General features: G+C 38.4%; 3 protein-coding genes across 3 annotated transcripts; all 3 read left to right on the forward strand.

Annotated features, from left to right (window-relative positions):
* The first annotated feature begins 3892 nt into the window (after positions 1–3892).
* Positions 3893–5618, forward strand: cst3 (cystatin C (amyloid angiopathy and cerebral hemorrhage)). The gene is made up of 3 exons (XM_069658609.1): positions 3893–4175; positions 4635–4745; positions 5190–5618. The coding sequence occupies exons 1-3, from the start codon at positions 3978–3980 to the stop codon at positions 5268–5270; spliced, it is 390 nt and encodes a 129-aa protein (XP_069514710.1). The 5' UTR covers positions 3893–3977; the 3' UTR covers positions 5271–5618.
* Positions 5619–7615: 1997 nt separating this feature from the next.
* Positions 7616–11761, forward strand: LOC138588470 (glycine N-acyltransferase-like protein 3). Its single transcript, XM_069658610.1, has 5 exons — positions 7616–7747; positions 7857–7964; positions 8584–8704; positions 9424–9556; positions 11086–11761. The coding sequence occupies exons 1-5, from the start codon at positions 7673–7675 to the stop codon at positions 11483–11485; spliced, it is 837 nt and encodes a 278-aa protein (XP_069514711.1). The 5' UTR covers positions 7616–7672; the 3' UTR covers positions 11486–11761.
* Positions 11762–12894: 1133 nt separating this feature from the next.
* LOC138588728 (glycine N-acyltransferase-like protein 3) lies at positions 12895–16246 on the forward strand. Its single transcript, XM_069658973.1, has 5 exons — positions 12895–12966; positions 13269–13379; positions 13693–13801; positions 14336–14462; positions 15773–16246. Exons 1-5 carry the CDS (start codon positions 12895–12897, stop codon positions 16167–16169), a joined length of 816 nt encoding a protein of 271 aa, XP_069515074.1. The 3' UTR covers positions 16170–16246.
* The last annotated feature ends 856 nt before the right edge of the window (positions 16247–17102 follow it).

Genomic DNA, 17102 nt, shown 5'->3' on the forward strand with positions numbered 1-17102 from the left:
ATGAAACTGACATCAAACAAAAGAAGTATCAAGGAAACGAGGAATAGTGCTATGAACGATACAAATGTATAAAAGGCTTGCAAAAAAGGAATGCATAAGAGCGAAAGATTCGGAAGAAAGAGATAAAGTGGAAAATTAGTTAACAGCAATGTTGAATAAAGAAGTTTACTTCCTTTAAAAATCTTCACAAATCCTTATTCTGGTGTGCAGTTGAAAAAGCTAGTGACTTCTTATCTGTGTGGCTGTTTGCATTTAGAAAACCTGCTGCTTGATTAAAGAGGCCGTGAAGGATCATTATTGCACTGGTATAGAAGGGGTTCTCTGTATCGAGCAATACTCAAGTCTGGGTATAAGAATCGGTATCAGGAGGGAAAAAATGGTCTCTGAACTGTAGGAAAAGTGCATATCAGCAGTAAATCCTGCATGTCTCTGCCATCATTTAGTGGTAACTCTACAGGAACAGATCGACTAATTCTTTCAATTGTATGATGCCAGTTGTGATTTGGTTTTTTAAATTTGCAGTTGTGTTGCTACAGAGGTCAATTATCTGCCTTTCCATGACCCCCCCTCTTCTTCTTCTTCCAGGTGGTTGCTGGCAACTTGTACACCATAACTGTGGAAATGGTGAGATTTGCCTGCAAAACCCATTATTCAGTTTGGCCTTGTGCCGTCACCCCAGAGCCGCCTCAGGTAAAGGCTTTATTACGGGACTGTAAAGGTGGTTCAACAAACCCTCAGTCTAACCCGGGCTGTAGTTTGACTTACCCAGAGCTGAAAGTCGCTGGCTTTTATGTTTCAGAACATCAATCAACTCTGAGTAGGTTCAGCCGGAGTTAAGTGCATGCACACTGACTGTAAAAAGCCAGCATTAATGGAGCCTCGATACCACCACTCACCATGGCAACGGTACACAAAAAGTGGAGCTCAAAATCCTCATGCGGACGTTCAGTGAATACGAGCATGTTTTGATAAAAATAAAGTAACACGGCTGCAGCTGCAAAAGTGAGAGAAGCGGCGTGGGAAGAAATTGCCACTCGAGTAAACGCTTAAGTTTGAACTGGTCTATTTATTTAATACTTAACCACGACTAGAAGCTAAAATTTATATACATTTAGGAGCAATCCAGCGGGAGAAAAACGTACATGGAAGCAGCTAAAAACAAAATACAAGAACATCATTCAAAGGTGCGGCTCAGGCAGAACAGGCCCACGGCTGAACCTCACTTCAATCAGATTTTAAATATTAAACTAATTAAATATCATTCAGTGGCTGTTTTAATGTGCATTAGCTTTATCCCTAACATAAGGCTGATTTCACATACATTATGTCCTCTCACCTAAATCCTGTTTAGTTGAATAAACTGAATTATGTTAGTGTTAAAAATTCCAATAACTAACGACCACATAAATGATCATTTGTCTTATTTGAGCGCTCTCGGCAGTGGTCGTGGAAAATCTACAAATGATGACTTTGACGCAGATTTGTCTTTTGATTTTTTTAATTATAAAATACTTTTTGCAAAGGGGTCAGAGCAGCACAGAGACGCAACGTTTTGTTATTTTTATTCGGTAACCGCTCACACACACGCGTGATACGGGCTGAATGAAAGAGGAAGTCGAATGAGGGTTTTATAGCCTAGAGGGAGGAGACGGAGCGAAACTCGGAGTTTCCTGAAGAAAACCTGCTCCCGACCAGGTTAGGTTCATAGACTCAGTTACCATAGTAACCAACTCAGAGTTGAAGTTACCTCTCTTTCTGAAACGGCAAGCCCGAGGTTTCCCTCATTTCAGAGTTAACAAACCCGGGGTTTTCACTAAACCCGCCTTCTGAAACGAACCCCTGCAGTAACACCACAAACTAGCAGATTGGGAAACAATTGTACACTTCCCCGTTTTGAACCATGGAGCTTTTGTTTGACGTGGTGTCTTTCTACTATCTACCATATAACGACCTCACTAGCGCCTATGGCCCTAATCTTAGAATTACAATGTAAGCAATCTTACTTACAGTTCAATAAGACAGTCTCAAATGTGCAGAGAGACAGGAACATTGTGTTCAGAGAAGTAATCTGGGTATGGAGCCAATCTGTCCATAACAACAGACAACGAGAAGGCCAACTAGCAGATAGTGCATATCTTCATCAGCACACAGTAGGGATTTACGACTTACAGTGTTATAAGGTCACTCTGCTCTTTGGGAGTACTACCACCCTACACCTGGCCTCTGAGTCCGTTTGGGCTTCAGCGGGTTCTTAACCAAATATCTCTTTACTCTAAGGCCTGAATAAGGAAAATTCGACCACAGGTACCTTTTCCAGATCTGGCTTCACTGAACCTAACAAAAGACATCGTGCTAAACGGTCACACGACGCTGGTTATCAACTCGACAAGTCAATCCAGGGTTTCTATGAGCACGTTCACATTAAAAGGGGCATTGTTGGAACAAATGACCGATCAAAACACGGGCAAGTCTGCCGTCTGGTGATCGGCAAATTTTACGAACTCAGAGCAAACTCTGGTTTTAGACAGATATGAAGAAATTACACACAATCCAGACTGAAATCCACTCAGCTGCAGCTGCTGGATGCAGGAAGGAGAACTAGCACAAAAATGCAGACTGTGTAAACGTGCAAATATAATAATATCACTGCTCCATCATCATAGCACGATATATGTATTATAACAGTCGTGTATTACATTAGATTAGTACGTCGCACAGATGTATTTTTGTTGCGTTAATGACAGATTTAGACTTGTTCACTCAGCCGCATCAAACTATGGAGCAAATAAACCACACAACAATTTAAAGCTGTACGAATGCTTACTTTCATATCTTATAAATACAACAGGTACAAGGCTTCAATGTAGATGTACATCGGTAAAGGTCGATGAATATCTTTCATGAATATATTTAATAAAATCAGACGGTAAAGAGGAAGTGTTTTACCGCTCTCTCTCCCTCCTCCCTCTCACCACCTGATTGGTCAGTAGGCGGTGTTTAGTTCAGGTTGATCTCTTCTCTCCAACATAACCTGCTCCAGAGCACGTTAAGTGTTCAGCATAAGTTACCATGGTGATTTACCCGGTAAGAAGTGGGCCACCTTCGAAGTACTGAAATTTGGAGTTAACTTTGAAGTTACCTCGATAACCGCAAATCCTGCTTCGTAGAGTACCCCCAGGTTGAGTGAAGAGTGATTAATCGACTTCCTGGATCTCCTTTCATTGTTTGTATGTTTGTTTTTTCATAATCTTCATTTGATCTTTTCTTTGTTCAAAACATAGGTTCAAAAAAGGTATTCAAAGACGTGCCAACAAAAGCACAAGAAAAGACAAAAACTATATACTCCTGTTTCGACAGTCTTCATTACTTTATTTTATTTTTTTTAAATGTTGTGTTTCAATAAAGTTTAAAATATCTTTTTGGAATTGATATGAAATTGGTTCTCTTTCAGTCCATTTACGTTGTTGAATGTGTTCAATTCCATATAAAATAAACAGATGACCAAATAAATAATTAAACAATCAGACTGTTAAGAAATATTTTACATCTAATCAAATATAATATTGTATAATTATATTATATATAGGCATCAATGAGTTTCAGTTTCGATTTCACAGAACATGCACTTACCATAAATATTGCCTCTGAGTCTTGAAGCACCTTGTGTGAGGGATTAATCAAACGTTTCATTTAAGTGTTTTAATGAAAATTCCAAGCTGACTACAGTAATCTATGAATTGTAGTGTCAAAGGATCCTAATAACCTCTAAAAATGGCATCGAAGACAGGAGTTCCTCGAATTCATATTTCTTTGAAGAACACTTGAATGCATCAAAATTTGCAGAGATTTCTGATTGGCTGTGAGATGTGCCACTCCCACCGCAAACTACCAACCGTGACGTCTTCGTTGTTTATATAATAGGGAGGGGAACGTCGAGCTATTGTTTGTTACATCAAGTTTATGCTTACAGAAATAAGATGTGGAAGATTTTCCTCCCCGTCCTCGCGGCGGTTTTCTCCGTCGGTTTAGGCGCTTTGGTCGGAGGTCCACAACAAATAAGTAATGATGACGAGGGCGCTCGGAATGCCCTGAATTTCGCTCTGGCTGACTACAACAGGAATAACAACAATACGCCTTTCACCACGTTATCAATGGTGAAAAAAGTTGAGAGACAGGTAGGTCATGCTTAATTTGAATTTGTGGAGGTTTGCATACGTATTTATAGTCGAGCGAAAGGTAACGTATGTGGAGACAACGAGATAATCCAGAATATATATTGGCTGCGTTGTGGTATCAGCCATTAAAGATACAGTAGGCCCGTGAACGCCTATTTTGTGTATCTGGGTATATAAAAGGCTTGCAAAAAAGGAATGCATAAGAACAAAAGATTTGGAAGAAAGAGATAAAGTTGAAAATTAGTTAAAAGCAATGTTGAATAAAGAAGTTTACGTCCTTTAAAAATTTTAACAAATCTTTATTTTGGTGTCCAGTTGAAAAATGCTGAGCTATTGACTTCTTATCTGTGTGGCTGTTTGCATTTAGAAAACCTGCTGCTTGATTTAAGAGGCCGTGAAGAATCATTAAATGACAAACAATTATTATTAATGTATATGGACCCCCTCTTCTTCTTCCAGGTGGTTTCTGGCTACTTGTACACCATAACTGCGGAAATAGGGAAGCCTCCCTGCGGAAACAGTGATGCAAATGAACAGTGTGCTGGCCAAGAGGACCCAGCAGCGGCTCAGGTAAAGGCTTAATTACGGGACTGTATACATACTCAGCCTCTCTGGGAAATATCTCCATTTAGACCTGCACTAACACCACAAACTATTGGACACTTCCCCGTTTTGAACCATAGAGCTTTGTTTGTTGTTGTTTCCGTAGAGAATAAAAACCGAGCGAGCAGAAATGTTTTGTGAGGTTTAACAAATATTAAACATTTGTCTATTAACAATCATAGTCCCTTCAAAGAAGAAAACATTGACATACTTGAATTAAGTCTGACAATGAGGGCAGGAGAGGGTTTCATTAAGAGAAGACATAATGTTCATCATGCCCTCTTATGAACATAAAAAGCAGTTTTAATCTTCAACTATGACATAATCTCCAAAATTCAAAGCCACTATTAAAGCTGTTTTATTGATGATATTTATATAAAATGTGTTTTCTGTTCTTCCTTTTTTCATTAGGTCATCACGTGCACATTCAAAGTGTGGGACAGACCATGGCTGAGTCTAATCGAGATGAAGGACTTTAAGTGTGGGAGCTAGAGCTACAAGGGAGAAGACTCAGTGCTTGCATTTTTTTCAGATCATACAGAGAAACATTTGCTTTAGATGAAGCACAGAAGTATAACATATTCCTTTGCTGCCTCTGCTTCTTAACTGTACACTAGAATGGAAAACATTAAGAAGTCAGTGTCTCAGATGTCAAGTAACCTATGCAGTATAGCGTTACTGAGGAACAACTTTTAGAGGAGCTATAACTTTTGTAATCACTAAAAACAAATAATCACTAAAACAAGCAAATAACAATTCATTCTGCACTAAACTGTTGATCAGCTTTTTAAAACAACAGTGTTTTTAACAGAATAAACATAAAGCAGCATGTGAACATTATGAATGTGTCTGTGTGGTTGGTGATTACAGGTATTACTTTTTGCTCTGCAGACCTCAACTCTTGCACTTCTTATACTTTTTTCTTTGTGGAAAGAGTAAAAAAGAGTTTGTTTCTTGAAGATTCCTGTATGACACTGGTTGTTTGTCATATCCAGGGGTCGTTTCAAGTCTTTGTTTTACAGGTTTCCGGGTTGGTCTTATCAGAAAACGATGAAACGGGACCATAATTAATAAATGCTAAAAAGAACCGTATGAGCTGTAAAACAACGACAAAACGACGAAACAAGGACGTGGTGTCTTTCTACTATCTACCACATAACAACCTCACTAGCGCCTATGGCCCTAATCTTAGAATTACAATGTAAGCAATCTTACTTACAGTTCAATAAGACAGTCTCAAATGTGCAGAGAGACAGGAACATTGTGTTCAGAGAAGTAATCTGGGTATGGAGCCAATCTGTCCATAACAACAGACAACGAGAAGGCCAACTAGCAGATAGTGCATATCTTCATCAGCACACAGTAGGGATTTACGACTTACAGTGTTATAAGGTCACTCTGCTCTTTGGGAGTACTACCACCCTACGCCTGGCCTCTGAGTCCGTTTGGGCCTCAGCGGGTACTTAACCAAATATCTCTTTACTCTAAGGCCTGAATAAGGAAAATTCGACCACAGGTACCTTTTCCAGATCTGGCTTCACTTAACCTAACAAAGGACATCGTGCTAAACGGTCACACGAGTAAAAAAGAGTTTGTTTCTTTTAGATCTGACACTGGCCGATGAGGGTATGAACTGCATTTTCCATAAAAATATAAGATTTTTAAAACTTTTCAGTCTACATTTACTTATGGGAAAATCTGGTTTTATTCCACATCAAAGTTAGACATTAATGCTTATTCATGTTCTCTGGAAGGTACTTAGACGTGGGATATCACAGTGAAAGTAGCTGATAGTATTTGTGCTAATAGTCTAAGTAGTACTAAGTCCAGCAGTACCAGAGTCTTGAACTATGTATGGAAGAAATAGGTTTTATTCCACATTTAATGATAAGACACAAATGCTTATTCCTGTGGAAGCGACTTTGATACCGCATTACTCAAAAAATACACAGTACAAGTAGTTGATAGTATAAGTGCATGTTGTCTAAGAAGTACTCTTGAACTACTTATGGAAGAAAAATTTTTTCTTTTCACATCAAAGATAGATGGAAAGGCTTTTTCTTTTTCTGCGGAAGGGACTTTGACATGGGATTATTCAAAAAGTACAAAGTTGTTCAAAGTGGTTGTGCTAATAGTCAAAGAAGTACTAATTCCAGCAGTACAAGTGTCTTGAACTAATGGAAAAAATAGTTTTATTCAACATTAAAGTTAGATATAAAGGCTTATTTGTGTTCTCTGGAAGGGACTTTGACATGGGATTACGCAAAAAGTACACAGTAAAATCACTTGAAGTCAGTGCAAGTAGTCTAAGAAGTACTAAATCCAGCAGTACAAGAGTCTTGAGAGAGTCAAAGTTAGACGGATTATTGTTGTTCTCTTGAAGGGGCTCGAACATTTCAGTACACAAAAACTACAAAGTAAAAGTTGTTTACAGTATTTCTGTAAGTAGTTTAAAATGCACTTATTTTACCTGCCGACGAGTTTTCAACCACCGGCTGCATTGCTTATAAACTCGCTTCCATTTATTTTCCGTACCATCTATGTGATACTTTTAAGACTATCAGAAATTCTCTCCCCACCGGTCCCCAGAGCTGTTTCATTACTTTTACCCCAATTTTAAGATAAATTGTTCACCCGAAATACAGCTGCTGGTTTGACCATTCAAAGGTGAAAGACGGCAGTCAGGCCGTGTAAACAGCGATTTCCGTAAACAGCTTCACAACTCGTGAAATGTGACGGTCCGAGGAGCACGTGAATGCAGCACATGGCTGGGTCAACGTCATGTTAAAATAAAGAGTGTTCGGCTGTTAATGTTTTATAAAGGCGGAACTCTTGAAACCGTTTTTAGTGGAGCACTTTGAGGTTAAACTGAATATATATTTCCGTTCGCTGAGATGAAGTCCTTAAACAAAGACGAACTACAGATCGCTGAAGGAGTTCTGTTAAAACACATGCCAAAGTGTGCAAAGGTAAAGTAACGGCTGCTAGTCCATACTTTGTCAGCCTGTAGATGTGTGTAACATCAAATCGGTATTTTACGTGTAAAACCATTAGAGCTGTGAAATGTTTTATTTTCAGGTATACGGTTACCTATATGGTATCAACAGAAACAAACCAACTACACTGGAGGTAGTCGTTGATTCATGGCCTGATTTTAAGGTCATTATTTGCAGACCAGACCCCAAGGTGAGTTCAAACCCCAGAGGAGAATTGAGTACTTTTGTTATATGACTCTAAGCAAGCAGGGGTGTAGTCAGGGTTTGTGGACATTGGGGGCTTGGCTTAACTTAGCCCAGACCCCTTATAGATTTGTTGGTGAGGTGTGTGTGGCCTGTCAGAAGTATACCCATGGCCTAAATTAATTCTTAACTCTTTCAACTTAACAGGAGCTATTTTAATAAGAATAGAGTTTTACCAGGCAATAATGAGACGTGCTTTCTTGAGATTATTAAAGTGAAATCTGAGGAGATGGATTTTGGTATAGCACCCAGACTGGTACGGAGCAGGCTAACTCTGCGGTACAATTTAACGAGGTTACCGAGCAGGAAAACACACTGATCGGATTGTGAAACAAAATTAGCTTTTGGGCTTTTAATAAATAAGGCTTTTAAATAATCCACCTTGACTGAATACCCCCTGAATTTACGTTGACAACCTGTTATGTTATCATATCTATTGCACACTCCAAAACACGTGTTATCAGGTCCTATAATCAAAACTTTCAGGGCATCAACCTGACAAAAGTACAGACAACCCCAATGACAAGTAATACATATAGCCTTCAAACTTTGTGTTTTCTTCACAGAACAGGCGAGCCCTGGAGTTCATGAAGAAGGTGACATATTACTGCATGGATGAACAGGTTTTAAGGAAAATGCTGACAGAGGAGAATGCAATCGACTGGAGCACTTATTTCCTAATTGGAGGTGAGTTTAGAGCTGTGGTTATCTAACTTTTTTTTCAGTCATTTACACCCTTTGAAATGTAATCTTAGCCAAGTACCTCCTCACCAGTGCAAAAATATTGTGGTGGAAGTTTAAAGATGTAAAATACAAGAAGCACAAAGGCTGAGGAGGATTTACAACCAGCATTAGAACTTATCTTTGCCATACATACAGTATTTGTAGCTCCTTTTCGCTGTATTTTTCACCTTTTTTGTTGTTGTTGTTTTGCTGCAACATTTAAACCTCCATCCCAAATCTTTGACGCATAACATGTAATAGTTTGATACACACAATGAGTGTCTGTACTTGATACTGCACATACATATATGTATTTAAAAACAAAGCTGGGGATACAAACAGATTAATGTTAACATGTGCGGCTGTGTCTCAGTGGTCGAGTCGGTCATCTTTCAATCAGAAGGTCGGAGGTTCGATCCCCAGCTCCGTCAGGCTACATGTCGAAGTGTCCTTGGGCAAGACACTGAACCCCAAATTGCTCCCGGTGGCATAGCCAACGGGTATGAATGTGATATCTGATCGACAGTTGGGCACTTTACAAAGCAGCCTCTGCCATCAGTGTGTGAATGGGTGAATGTGATATGTAGTGTAAAAGCAGCTTTGAGTGGTCGCAAAGACTAGAAAAGCGAGATATAAGTACAGTCCATTTACCATTTACCATGTGCATCATTTTTCTCTTGCAGGATTTGACTTCTCCCACTCCTCCATGCTCAAAGAAGTGTCTGCAGTCAGAGAAGTCAACAACAGAGGCTACACTTTAGTGCATCTCTTGTATTTGCCAGACAGCAGCAGTCTGATCACACCAGCAGTTGACAGGTACAGTCAGATAAGTAAGGGATAATACCCTTCGAGGTGTCCATTATCTGGATACTTTGGAGTTCATAAAACCTGATAATGGACACCTCGGACGGGAATTAGAAAAATATGACCATTACAATGTTTTCATGCACTTTGCAATCAAACTGTCAGGTAGTAACAAGCTGCAACACTGAGATATAAGTAGTCTGCCCAGTTCATAGAGTGCTTCAGCTCAGCTATTAGCCAAAAAGCTAATGGTATGCTAAGCAAGATTCAAAGTCAATAACAATGCGTACAGTTGACTTAAGCTGTGTCCCAATTCAAGGGCTGCAGCCCCTAAAGGCTGTATTTGAAGGCTGATGGCGTCACAGCGGTGCGTCGAAGGCTGTCCCAATTTGAAGGCTCCTTCAGATGTGGCCGACAAAGGCGTCCTCCATTTCTCAGGCCAAGGATCCATCGTGTACATCCTTCGCTGCCAAACATATCCCAAGATGCATTGCGGGCCAATTGAAACAAGATGACAGACTCTTGCGCGGCCGAAAGAAAACAGAAAGTTTGCCTTCATCTGAGCGTCGGATTTGTTACTTTTTCTTTCGATTTTCACTATTTTTTGAAGTTGTATCTGTAGTCATCCATCTTTTCTTTGTTTGTTCAGCCATAGTAGATTACTGTTTACTCGCAACACTTGCAGAAACCAGAAATGCATCGGCTTAGCTCCGCCTACCCTCTCCAGCAGACCAACCACTGCTGGCTGATGGAAAACGTGTCACTAACTGGGCGCCGCTTGTGATTTTGTCCCGTAAATGTCGCCACAGACACCCAGTCTGTAATAATACTATATATTGCAAATGCAAAGGCTTTCATCAGCGGGCCATAGGCTCAATCACCATTGTGTTACCTCATTCGGCGATAGATAGAGACTTAACAGACATTCATTTACTTCACTTTAGTAATGCTAGATAGTTAGCCCGCTAGCTGCCTGTTGCTAGGCGACAGGAGCAGTGTTTAGTGACGCATGGGTAAGGGCGGGAACAGCTGGTGACGCAAACAGGAAATCCTCCGTAGACCAGGCCATCTCATTTCAGTTCAGCTTTAACGGTCTATGCAGGCTATGAATAGAGCATTCTCTGTAGACCGCCTCCTTCAAAGGCTGCATCCCCTGGATTGGGACACATCTATTAAGTAAATAATAATTTTACAGTATGTTTAACAACAAGAATAGCTATCTGACCAGCCATGTCAATGTCCCCAAAACAATGCCGATAATTTCATTAACAAATAATCTGCCAAATTTACTGTCGGCCGTGGCCTAAAATAGCGAGCTGAATAGTGCCAGGGATGTGAGACCATAGCTAATCTGGTCCTTCAAGCAGCTTGTGTGTTACAGGCACCATCTTGTGGTGTTCAAAGGTACTGCAGGACTACTCTAGTTAAAGGCTTAGTCAGGGCATTAATTAAAAACGTTGACCCAGACCATGTAATAATTAAGGATATATGTACATCTTCTCCTCTCATGGGAAATGTTTCTATAATCTGTGTCTCTGCAGTGAGCTTGAATCAAGGATCTCATCTCTTAACCTCTCCCATGTTGATTTGGTGAATAAAACCTGGAAGTTTGGAGGAAATGAGAGGGCTTTAAAGAACATTACAAACCTCATCAGTAACTTCCCGTCATGCTGCATCACTGACGGTCAGGGTCAGCCGCTCGCATGGATCCTGGTGTACGATTACTGTGCCATGGGGCTTCTGTACACGCTGCCGGAGCACAGAGGGAAAGGTTACGCCAAAGTCCTGATCAGCACCATGTCCAAGAGGCTCCACGCTGAGGGATACCCGGTGTACTGCTTCATAGAGGAGGAGAACACGCTGTCCTATAGTCTCTTTAAAAGCCTGGGCTTCACTGAGAATCCCTCGTACAGGGCGGGATGGTTCGAGTTCAACTACTGATTTGCTCACCATTTTAATTTCTTTTTAAAATGTTACCACATAAAGGAGAAGTAAAGGGAAGCAGGGGTACATGCACAAATCTTTCCTGGTCATATAATGACTGACTGTAAAGTGTTTACATTTTAATTAATGTTAATTATAGAGTACAAATGTAGGCTCTTAAAAGAGCTGCATCGACACTACGATGTAATTATGGAGGTGTGGTTGAAAGAGGCAATGAGCGATGTTTAATAAAATACATTTACCTTTTTCACAATGTTTACATATCAGAATAAAATTGAGCTTTGTTGAATCATTCTTTCCTTTCTTTTAGCTTCTAGTATTTTTTCTAACTATGCGTTTACACACAGTATATTGTCATATAACATGAATACATTTGCCGCATCTCATTTTATACACACTAAAGCAACATCGTGTGCATCTGACTAGGTAAAAGTACTTAGGTAAAAGAGCATAAATGTTATCATACAAGCCAATATCAAAGTAATTATTTGTATCAGTATATGTGTCAGGAGTGATGCTACTGCTTCAAATCCAGCTAGATGTAACTATATGACATAACAAATTTGGTAGTTTAGTCATTTCTATGCAGAACTGGTCAAGGCCATAAATAAAGCAACGCAAAGTTCTGCTGAAAAGAATTGTTATGATGTTTTTTATTTGTTTTACAGTTTTCCTGAGTGGATGTTGGGTTTAGGTTGATCTGTAGTCTATTAAAAAGCCCATACATATAATATTATGTATCCTGCTGTTAATGAATGAGTTGTTGAAATTGACAATAGATACAATATACATCAGTAATAAAACAGAAAAACTATTGAATGTTGGAAATCAATGAATAAAAAACAGTAAAAAGTTCAATAAGACTATTTATATATTTGATATGAACATATTCGGTAGGTAAGTTTAAGTAAATAATTATTGAGGTTTATATATAAGGAAGCTCGAAAATAATTGAAAAATGACATATGGAGAGGGGGTGGTATTAAATAAGTTTGTACTTCTTCCCACTCCTTTTCGGACGTGAATGCAGAGTCATCAAGTGTTTGACAATCTGGTGCTGCGTTATGCTTTGTTTGTGTAATTATTGTTTTTGTTTGTTTTTGTTTGTTCGAAATAAATTCAATCCAATCCAATCAAGTTTAGTTAGAGTAGAAAGTGGAAATACTCAAGTAATGTACATGCACCTTAATTTATTTACGTATAGTCTTTTCCTGAATGAAATGTGTCACTTCTCACCTCGCCTGCCCTCAACCCACGTGTCCAAAGGAAAGCACCGATCAGAAGCCAACTTCCGCCGGAACAACTTTAAGGATCCCTGCAGACCGCCAGATGATCCCAAATTGTATCCTGGACTTTTTGTACAAGTTACTTCTATTCCACACTGGAAAAATATAACAGATTTGAAGATGGAGCTGACCGGAGAGCAGCTGAAAGAGGCTGAGACCCAGCTAAAGAGATATTTACCTCGTTCACAGCAGGTAAGTCCGATCAGATCTACTTTCATACAGAACGTATATTATATTAACAAGACAACTGCGTTGCCCTTTCAAAGTATACGTCTTTAAAATCTAATTTACGGGAAATATTCACAGCTTTATAAAAAACACCTTAAAAAACATACACATAAACAACAGATTATTAAGTAATTTAATACTACTGTCAAGAAAATGTAGATATTATGTAAAGCATGTACCAAGTGTGTTTAGAATGTATTTACTGACTTCTTAACTGGTCAAACTAATCTTTGGATTAAAGTTGAATTATTTGCTTGATTTTCAAGGTTTATGGTTTTTTGATGCTCAGAAACAGAGTCAGATCAGACCCTGTGAAGATTTTCGTGGACAGTTGGCCAGAGTTTAAAGTAATTGTCTGCAAACCTCAAATTGAACAGGTAATAAACTATGGGCAATATGACAATATATATACTTAAAACAATATGAATATGTCAATCAAATGTGTTTTTCTATAAAGTCTCGTGATCGTGATGTAACAATACGAGCAGCTGAACTGCTTTCAGCAATTTTTACATTCTAATCCTTGCAATCCAGGATCATATAGGCCAATTATTTGTTGAATTACCAGAAAAAAATATATATCGTGATATATATTGTTAACAAGGTATGAAAAATCCTATATGGTGAGAGGATTTTGGCCATATTGCCCAGCCCTAATGTGTATTAAAAACAGTGCATCTTTTCTTACAGGAGAGTGATCTCTTCAAAGACATTTTTTTTTTTGCAAAAGATGAAACTATTCTGGAAGAAACGTTAAGGAATCCCTCTGTTATTGATTGGAACAGATACCTTTGTCTTGGTAATAGCAACACACACTTTTGTTCTTTGCATTGTCTCTTAAACATTAACCGGACGTCAGTTCATTTACCTTTTATTCTCAACTTTTCTGATCCCATTGCTCTTACAAAGTGGCCCTATTATGAAATTCAGTCATGGCATTAATGCACAGATATTTGTGCTTCTTAAATTCAACTGTATTTTTTAAATGTAGAAATGATAAGACATAACAATGGTGATGAATTTGAACACAGACACCCTCTATTCTATTTAACAATATGTATACACCACTGCCTAAGGTATTGCTATGTGTTTTTTTAATTTATCATTTCTTTATTGAGTTCGAAGTCCTCCTGTTGTTTTGGCTTCTGAGAAAGATATGGCAACATTTCATGTCATATTCCTACACCACAACAGGAGGCTGCATAACTGTTATCTTTAATCTTGCTTTAAAATAATAATATTGATAATAATGAAATAAATAAAAAGTTAGTTTCACACATTTTTCAAAAGCTTTTCAGAGAAGGAAATTACTAACATCATGATTCTGTCCAAGGATTCGATTATCGCCACAGGGACCTTTTCGAGGCGGTGGCATCAGAAAAAGACGCCCCCAGCAAACAACTGTCAGTGTGTCACATGATGACACTGGAAGATGTTTCCAACCTTCCCTTTATAGACAGGTAGCTCCTCTATATGCACGTACATCTTCACAAAATCATTATCTAAGGTAATCCATGGGGCCGGACTCAGATAACAGGAGGACAGGGCATAATCTAGGGCTGATCCAGGGAATAAAAATCTGGTTTGGGCCCCTTATCTGTACCGATGTTCAGCCCAGATCATCTAGTAATGTGCAGGCTTTACAAATCTTATCCTCTAAAACAGCTCACAGAGTCATCAGAGCGATCCTGAGAATTTCAAATGCATATGATATTTAGGATTTAAAATCTGCCCTTTTAACATCTGATCAGAAGGGCTGACTTGTTTGAGTTTTCAAAATGACCTTTTGACATGTCAGAATGCTATTTTAACTAGTTAAAATGTTCATTTATGATATCTGTAAAACAATTGTGACATGTCACAAATATATTCTCACATGTAGAAATTACATTTCGACTTGTCAAAACTGATTTACGGATTTCTTTCATTTAATCATAGATATCAGTAGCCTTTTAACACTGCGGTTCTGCCTCAGCGCTGTAACGAAGCTTCGTCCTCATGCCACCTTTGTCATTAACACAAACAATAATACCTTAGACACCTTAAATATTTATAACATAAACACACAGACAATAAGTTTAAAATATTTAAAACAGTCGAAAACACGACAGCGCTACATTAAATATACAAACAAAGCTAGCAAAGAGGCTAGGTTAAGCTAGCAGCACGTGGCTAGCAGAATTAAATTTTAGATATCTAGTATTCCATTTATGATATCTGTAATGTAAAAACATTGTAGATATCTACAATGAACATTGCTACTCGTAATAATTTGAATTGTTCATATCAACAATTGATACTACCACCAGTGGAAATTGAATTGTTGATATCAATAATAAACATTTTCACTAGTGAGAATGGAGTTATAGATATCATTAAGTAGAATTGCAACTAGTCAAAATGACATTATGTATATGTGGACTTGGAATTATACCTTGTCAAAAACGAATTATAGATATCTGTAATTGAGTTTGAATAGAAGTCAGTGGTAAAAGTTGACTAGTTGTAATTCAGTTACAGATATCAGAATCAGAATCAAAACTTCATTAATCCCTGGGGGGAAAATCGACACAAACCAAAAGTTCCTCGCAGGAGCTTTAAATGTTAAAAGGGCTTGCTATTGTGAGTGCATATTTGAGATTAGAGAGAAGAATATCTTTGAAGTTTCTCCTAATGTTTGCAATGCAACCTGATATTTAAATCGATTATGATTGTATAACTCCTGCGGTCTGAGTCCGGCCTTAGTCAAACAGGCTCTTTTCTGCATCAGCTCAGGAATCTCACTCAGCTCTCTGGATGAATCACACGTCGGACTGGTGAATCAGATGTGGAAGTTTGGAAACAACGACGGTGCTTTCAGGATGCTCCGGGACATGATCACACACTTCCCCTCCTGCTGTGTGCTGGATGCAGAAGCAAAGCCTGTGGCCTGGATCCTGGTGTATAGTAAATGTGCAATGGGAGTACTGTACACGCTGCCAGAGCACAGAGGGAAAGGCTACGCCAAAGTCCTGATCAGCACCATGTCCAAGAGGCTCCACGCTGAGGGATACCCGGTGTACTGCTTCATAGAGGAGGAGAACACGCTGTCCTATAGTCTCTTTAAAAGCCTGGGCTTCACTGAGAATCCCTCATACAGGGCGGGATGGTTCGAGTTCAACTACTGATTTGCTCACCATTCTGATTTCTTTTTAAAATGTTACCACATAAAGGAGAAGAAAAGGGAAGCAGGGGTACATTAAAAAACAATATTAAACCTAATCATTCAGAGGTTTAAGGAAGAAACACCGATAGAGTTTATCATTTGGTGTTTTGACAATTCTTTAGATGTTTATGTATATTATCTAATAAACATAATTTTTAAGTTTTCTAGAGAATAAAAATGTCATTAAAAAGTACAGTTTAAAGACTTTGAATAATGTCAATGCTGTTGCATTTTTCTTGCCTGTACATATTAAAAGATGTAATTCAAATCTTTCCTGGTCATATAATGACTGACTGTAAAGTGTTTACATTTTAATTAATGTTAATTATAGAGTACAAATGTTTTAGGCTCTTAAAAGAGCTGCATCGACAGTACCACTGTAATTATGGAGGTGTGGTTGAAAGAGGCAATGAGCGATGTTTAATAAAATACATTTACCTCTTTCACAATGTTTACATATCAGAATAAAATTGAGCTTTGTTGAGTCATTCTTTCCTTTCTTTTAGCTTCTAGTATTTTTTCTAACTATGCGTTTACACACAGTATATTGTCATATAACATGAATACATTTGCCGCATCTCATTTTATACACACTAAAGCAACATCGTGTGCATCTGACTGAGTACTTAGGTAAAAGAGCATAAATGTTATCATACAAGCCAATATCAAAGTAATTATTTGTATCAGTATATGTGTCAGGAGTGATGCTACTGCTTCAAATCCAGCTAGATGTAACTATATGACATAACAAATTTGGTAGTTTAGTCATTTCTATGCAGAACTGGTCAAGGCCATAAATAAAGCAACGCAAAGTTCTGCTGAACAGAATTGTTATGATGTTTTTTATTTGTTTTACAGTTTTCCTGAGTGGATGTTGGGTTTGGGTTGATCTGTA

The sequence above is a fragment of the Semicossyphus pulcher genome, unplaced genomic scaffold (genome assembly GCF_022749685.1).
Source record: "Semicossyphus pulcher isolate SPU_LCO1_2020_fin unplaced genomic scaffold, fSemPul1.0.p SCAF_12, whole genome shotgun sequence".
Taxonomy (NCBI): Eukaryota; Metazoa; Chordata; class Actinopteri; order Labriformes; family Labridae; genus Semicossyphus; species Semicossyphus pulcher.

Coding starts and splice junctions, on each gene's coding strand:
- LOC138588470 (XM_069658610.1), top strand. CDS start 7,673: ATGAAGTCCTTAAACAAAGACGAACTACAGATCGCTGAAGGAGTTCTG. Junction 7,748..7,856: donor ACATGCCAAAGTGTGCAAAG/GTAAAGTAACGG, acceptor TTTTATTTTCAG/GTATACGGTTACCTATATGG. Junction 9,557..11,085: donor ATCACACCAGCAGTTGACAG/GTACAGTCAGAT, acceptor GTGTCTCTGCAG/TGAGCTTGAATCAAGGATCT.
- LOC138588728 (XM_069658973.1), top strand. CDS start 12,895: ATGGAGCTGACCGGAGAGCAGCTGAAAGAGGCTGAGACCCAGCTAAAG. Junction 12,967..13,268: donor ATTTACCTCGTTCACAGCAG/GTAAGTCCGATC, acceptor TTGATTTTCAAG/GTTTATGGTTTTTTGATGCT. Junction 13,802..14,335: donor GAACAGATACCTTTGTCTTG/GTAATAGCAACA, acceptor ATTCTGTCCAAG/GATTCGATTATCGCCACAGG.
- cst3 (XM_069658609.1), top strand. CDS start 3,978: ATGTGGAAGATTTTCCTCCCCGTCCTCGCGGCGGTTTTCTCCGTCGGT. Junction 4,176..4,634: donor TGAAAAAAGTTGAGAGACAG/GTAGGTCATGCT, acceptor TTCTTCTTCCAG/GTGGTTTCTGGCTACTTGTA. Junction 4,746..5,189: donor AGGACCCAGCAGCGGCTCAG/GTAAAGGCTTAA, acceptor TTTTTTCATTAG/GTCATCACGTGCACATTCAA.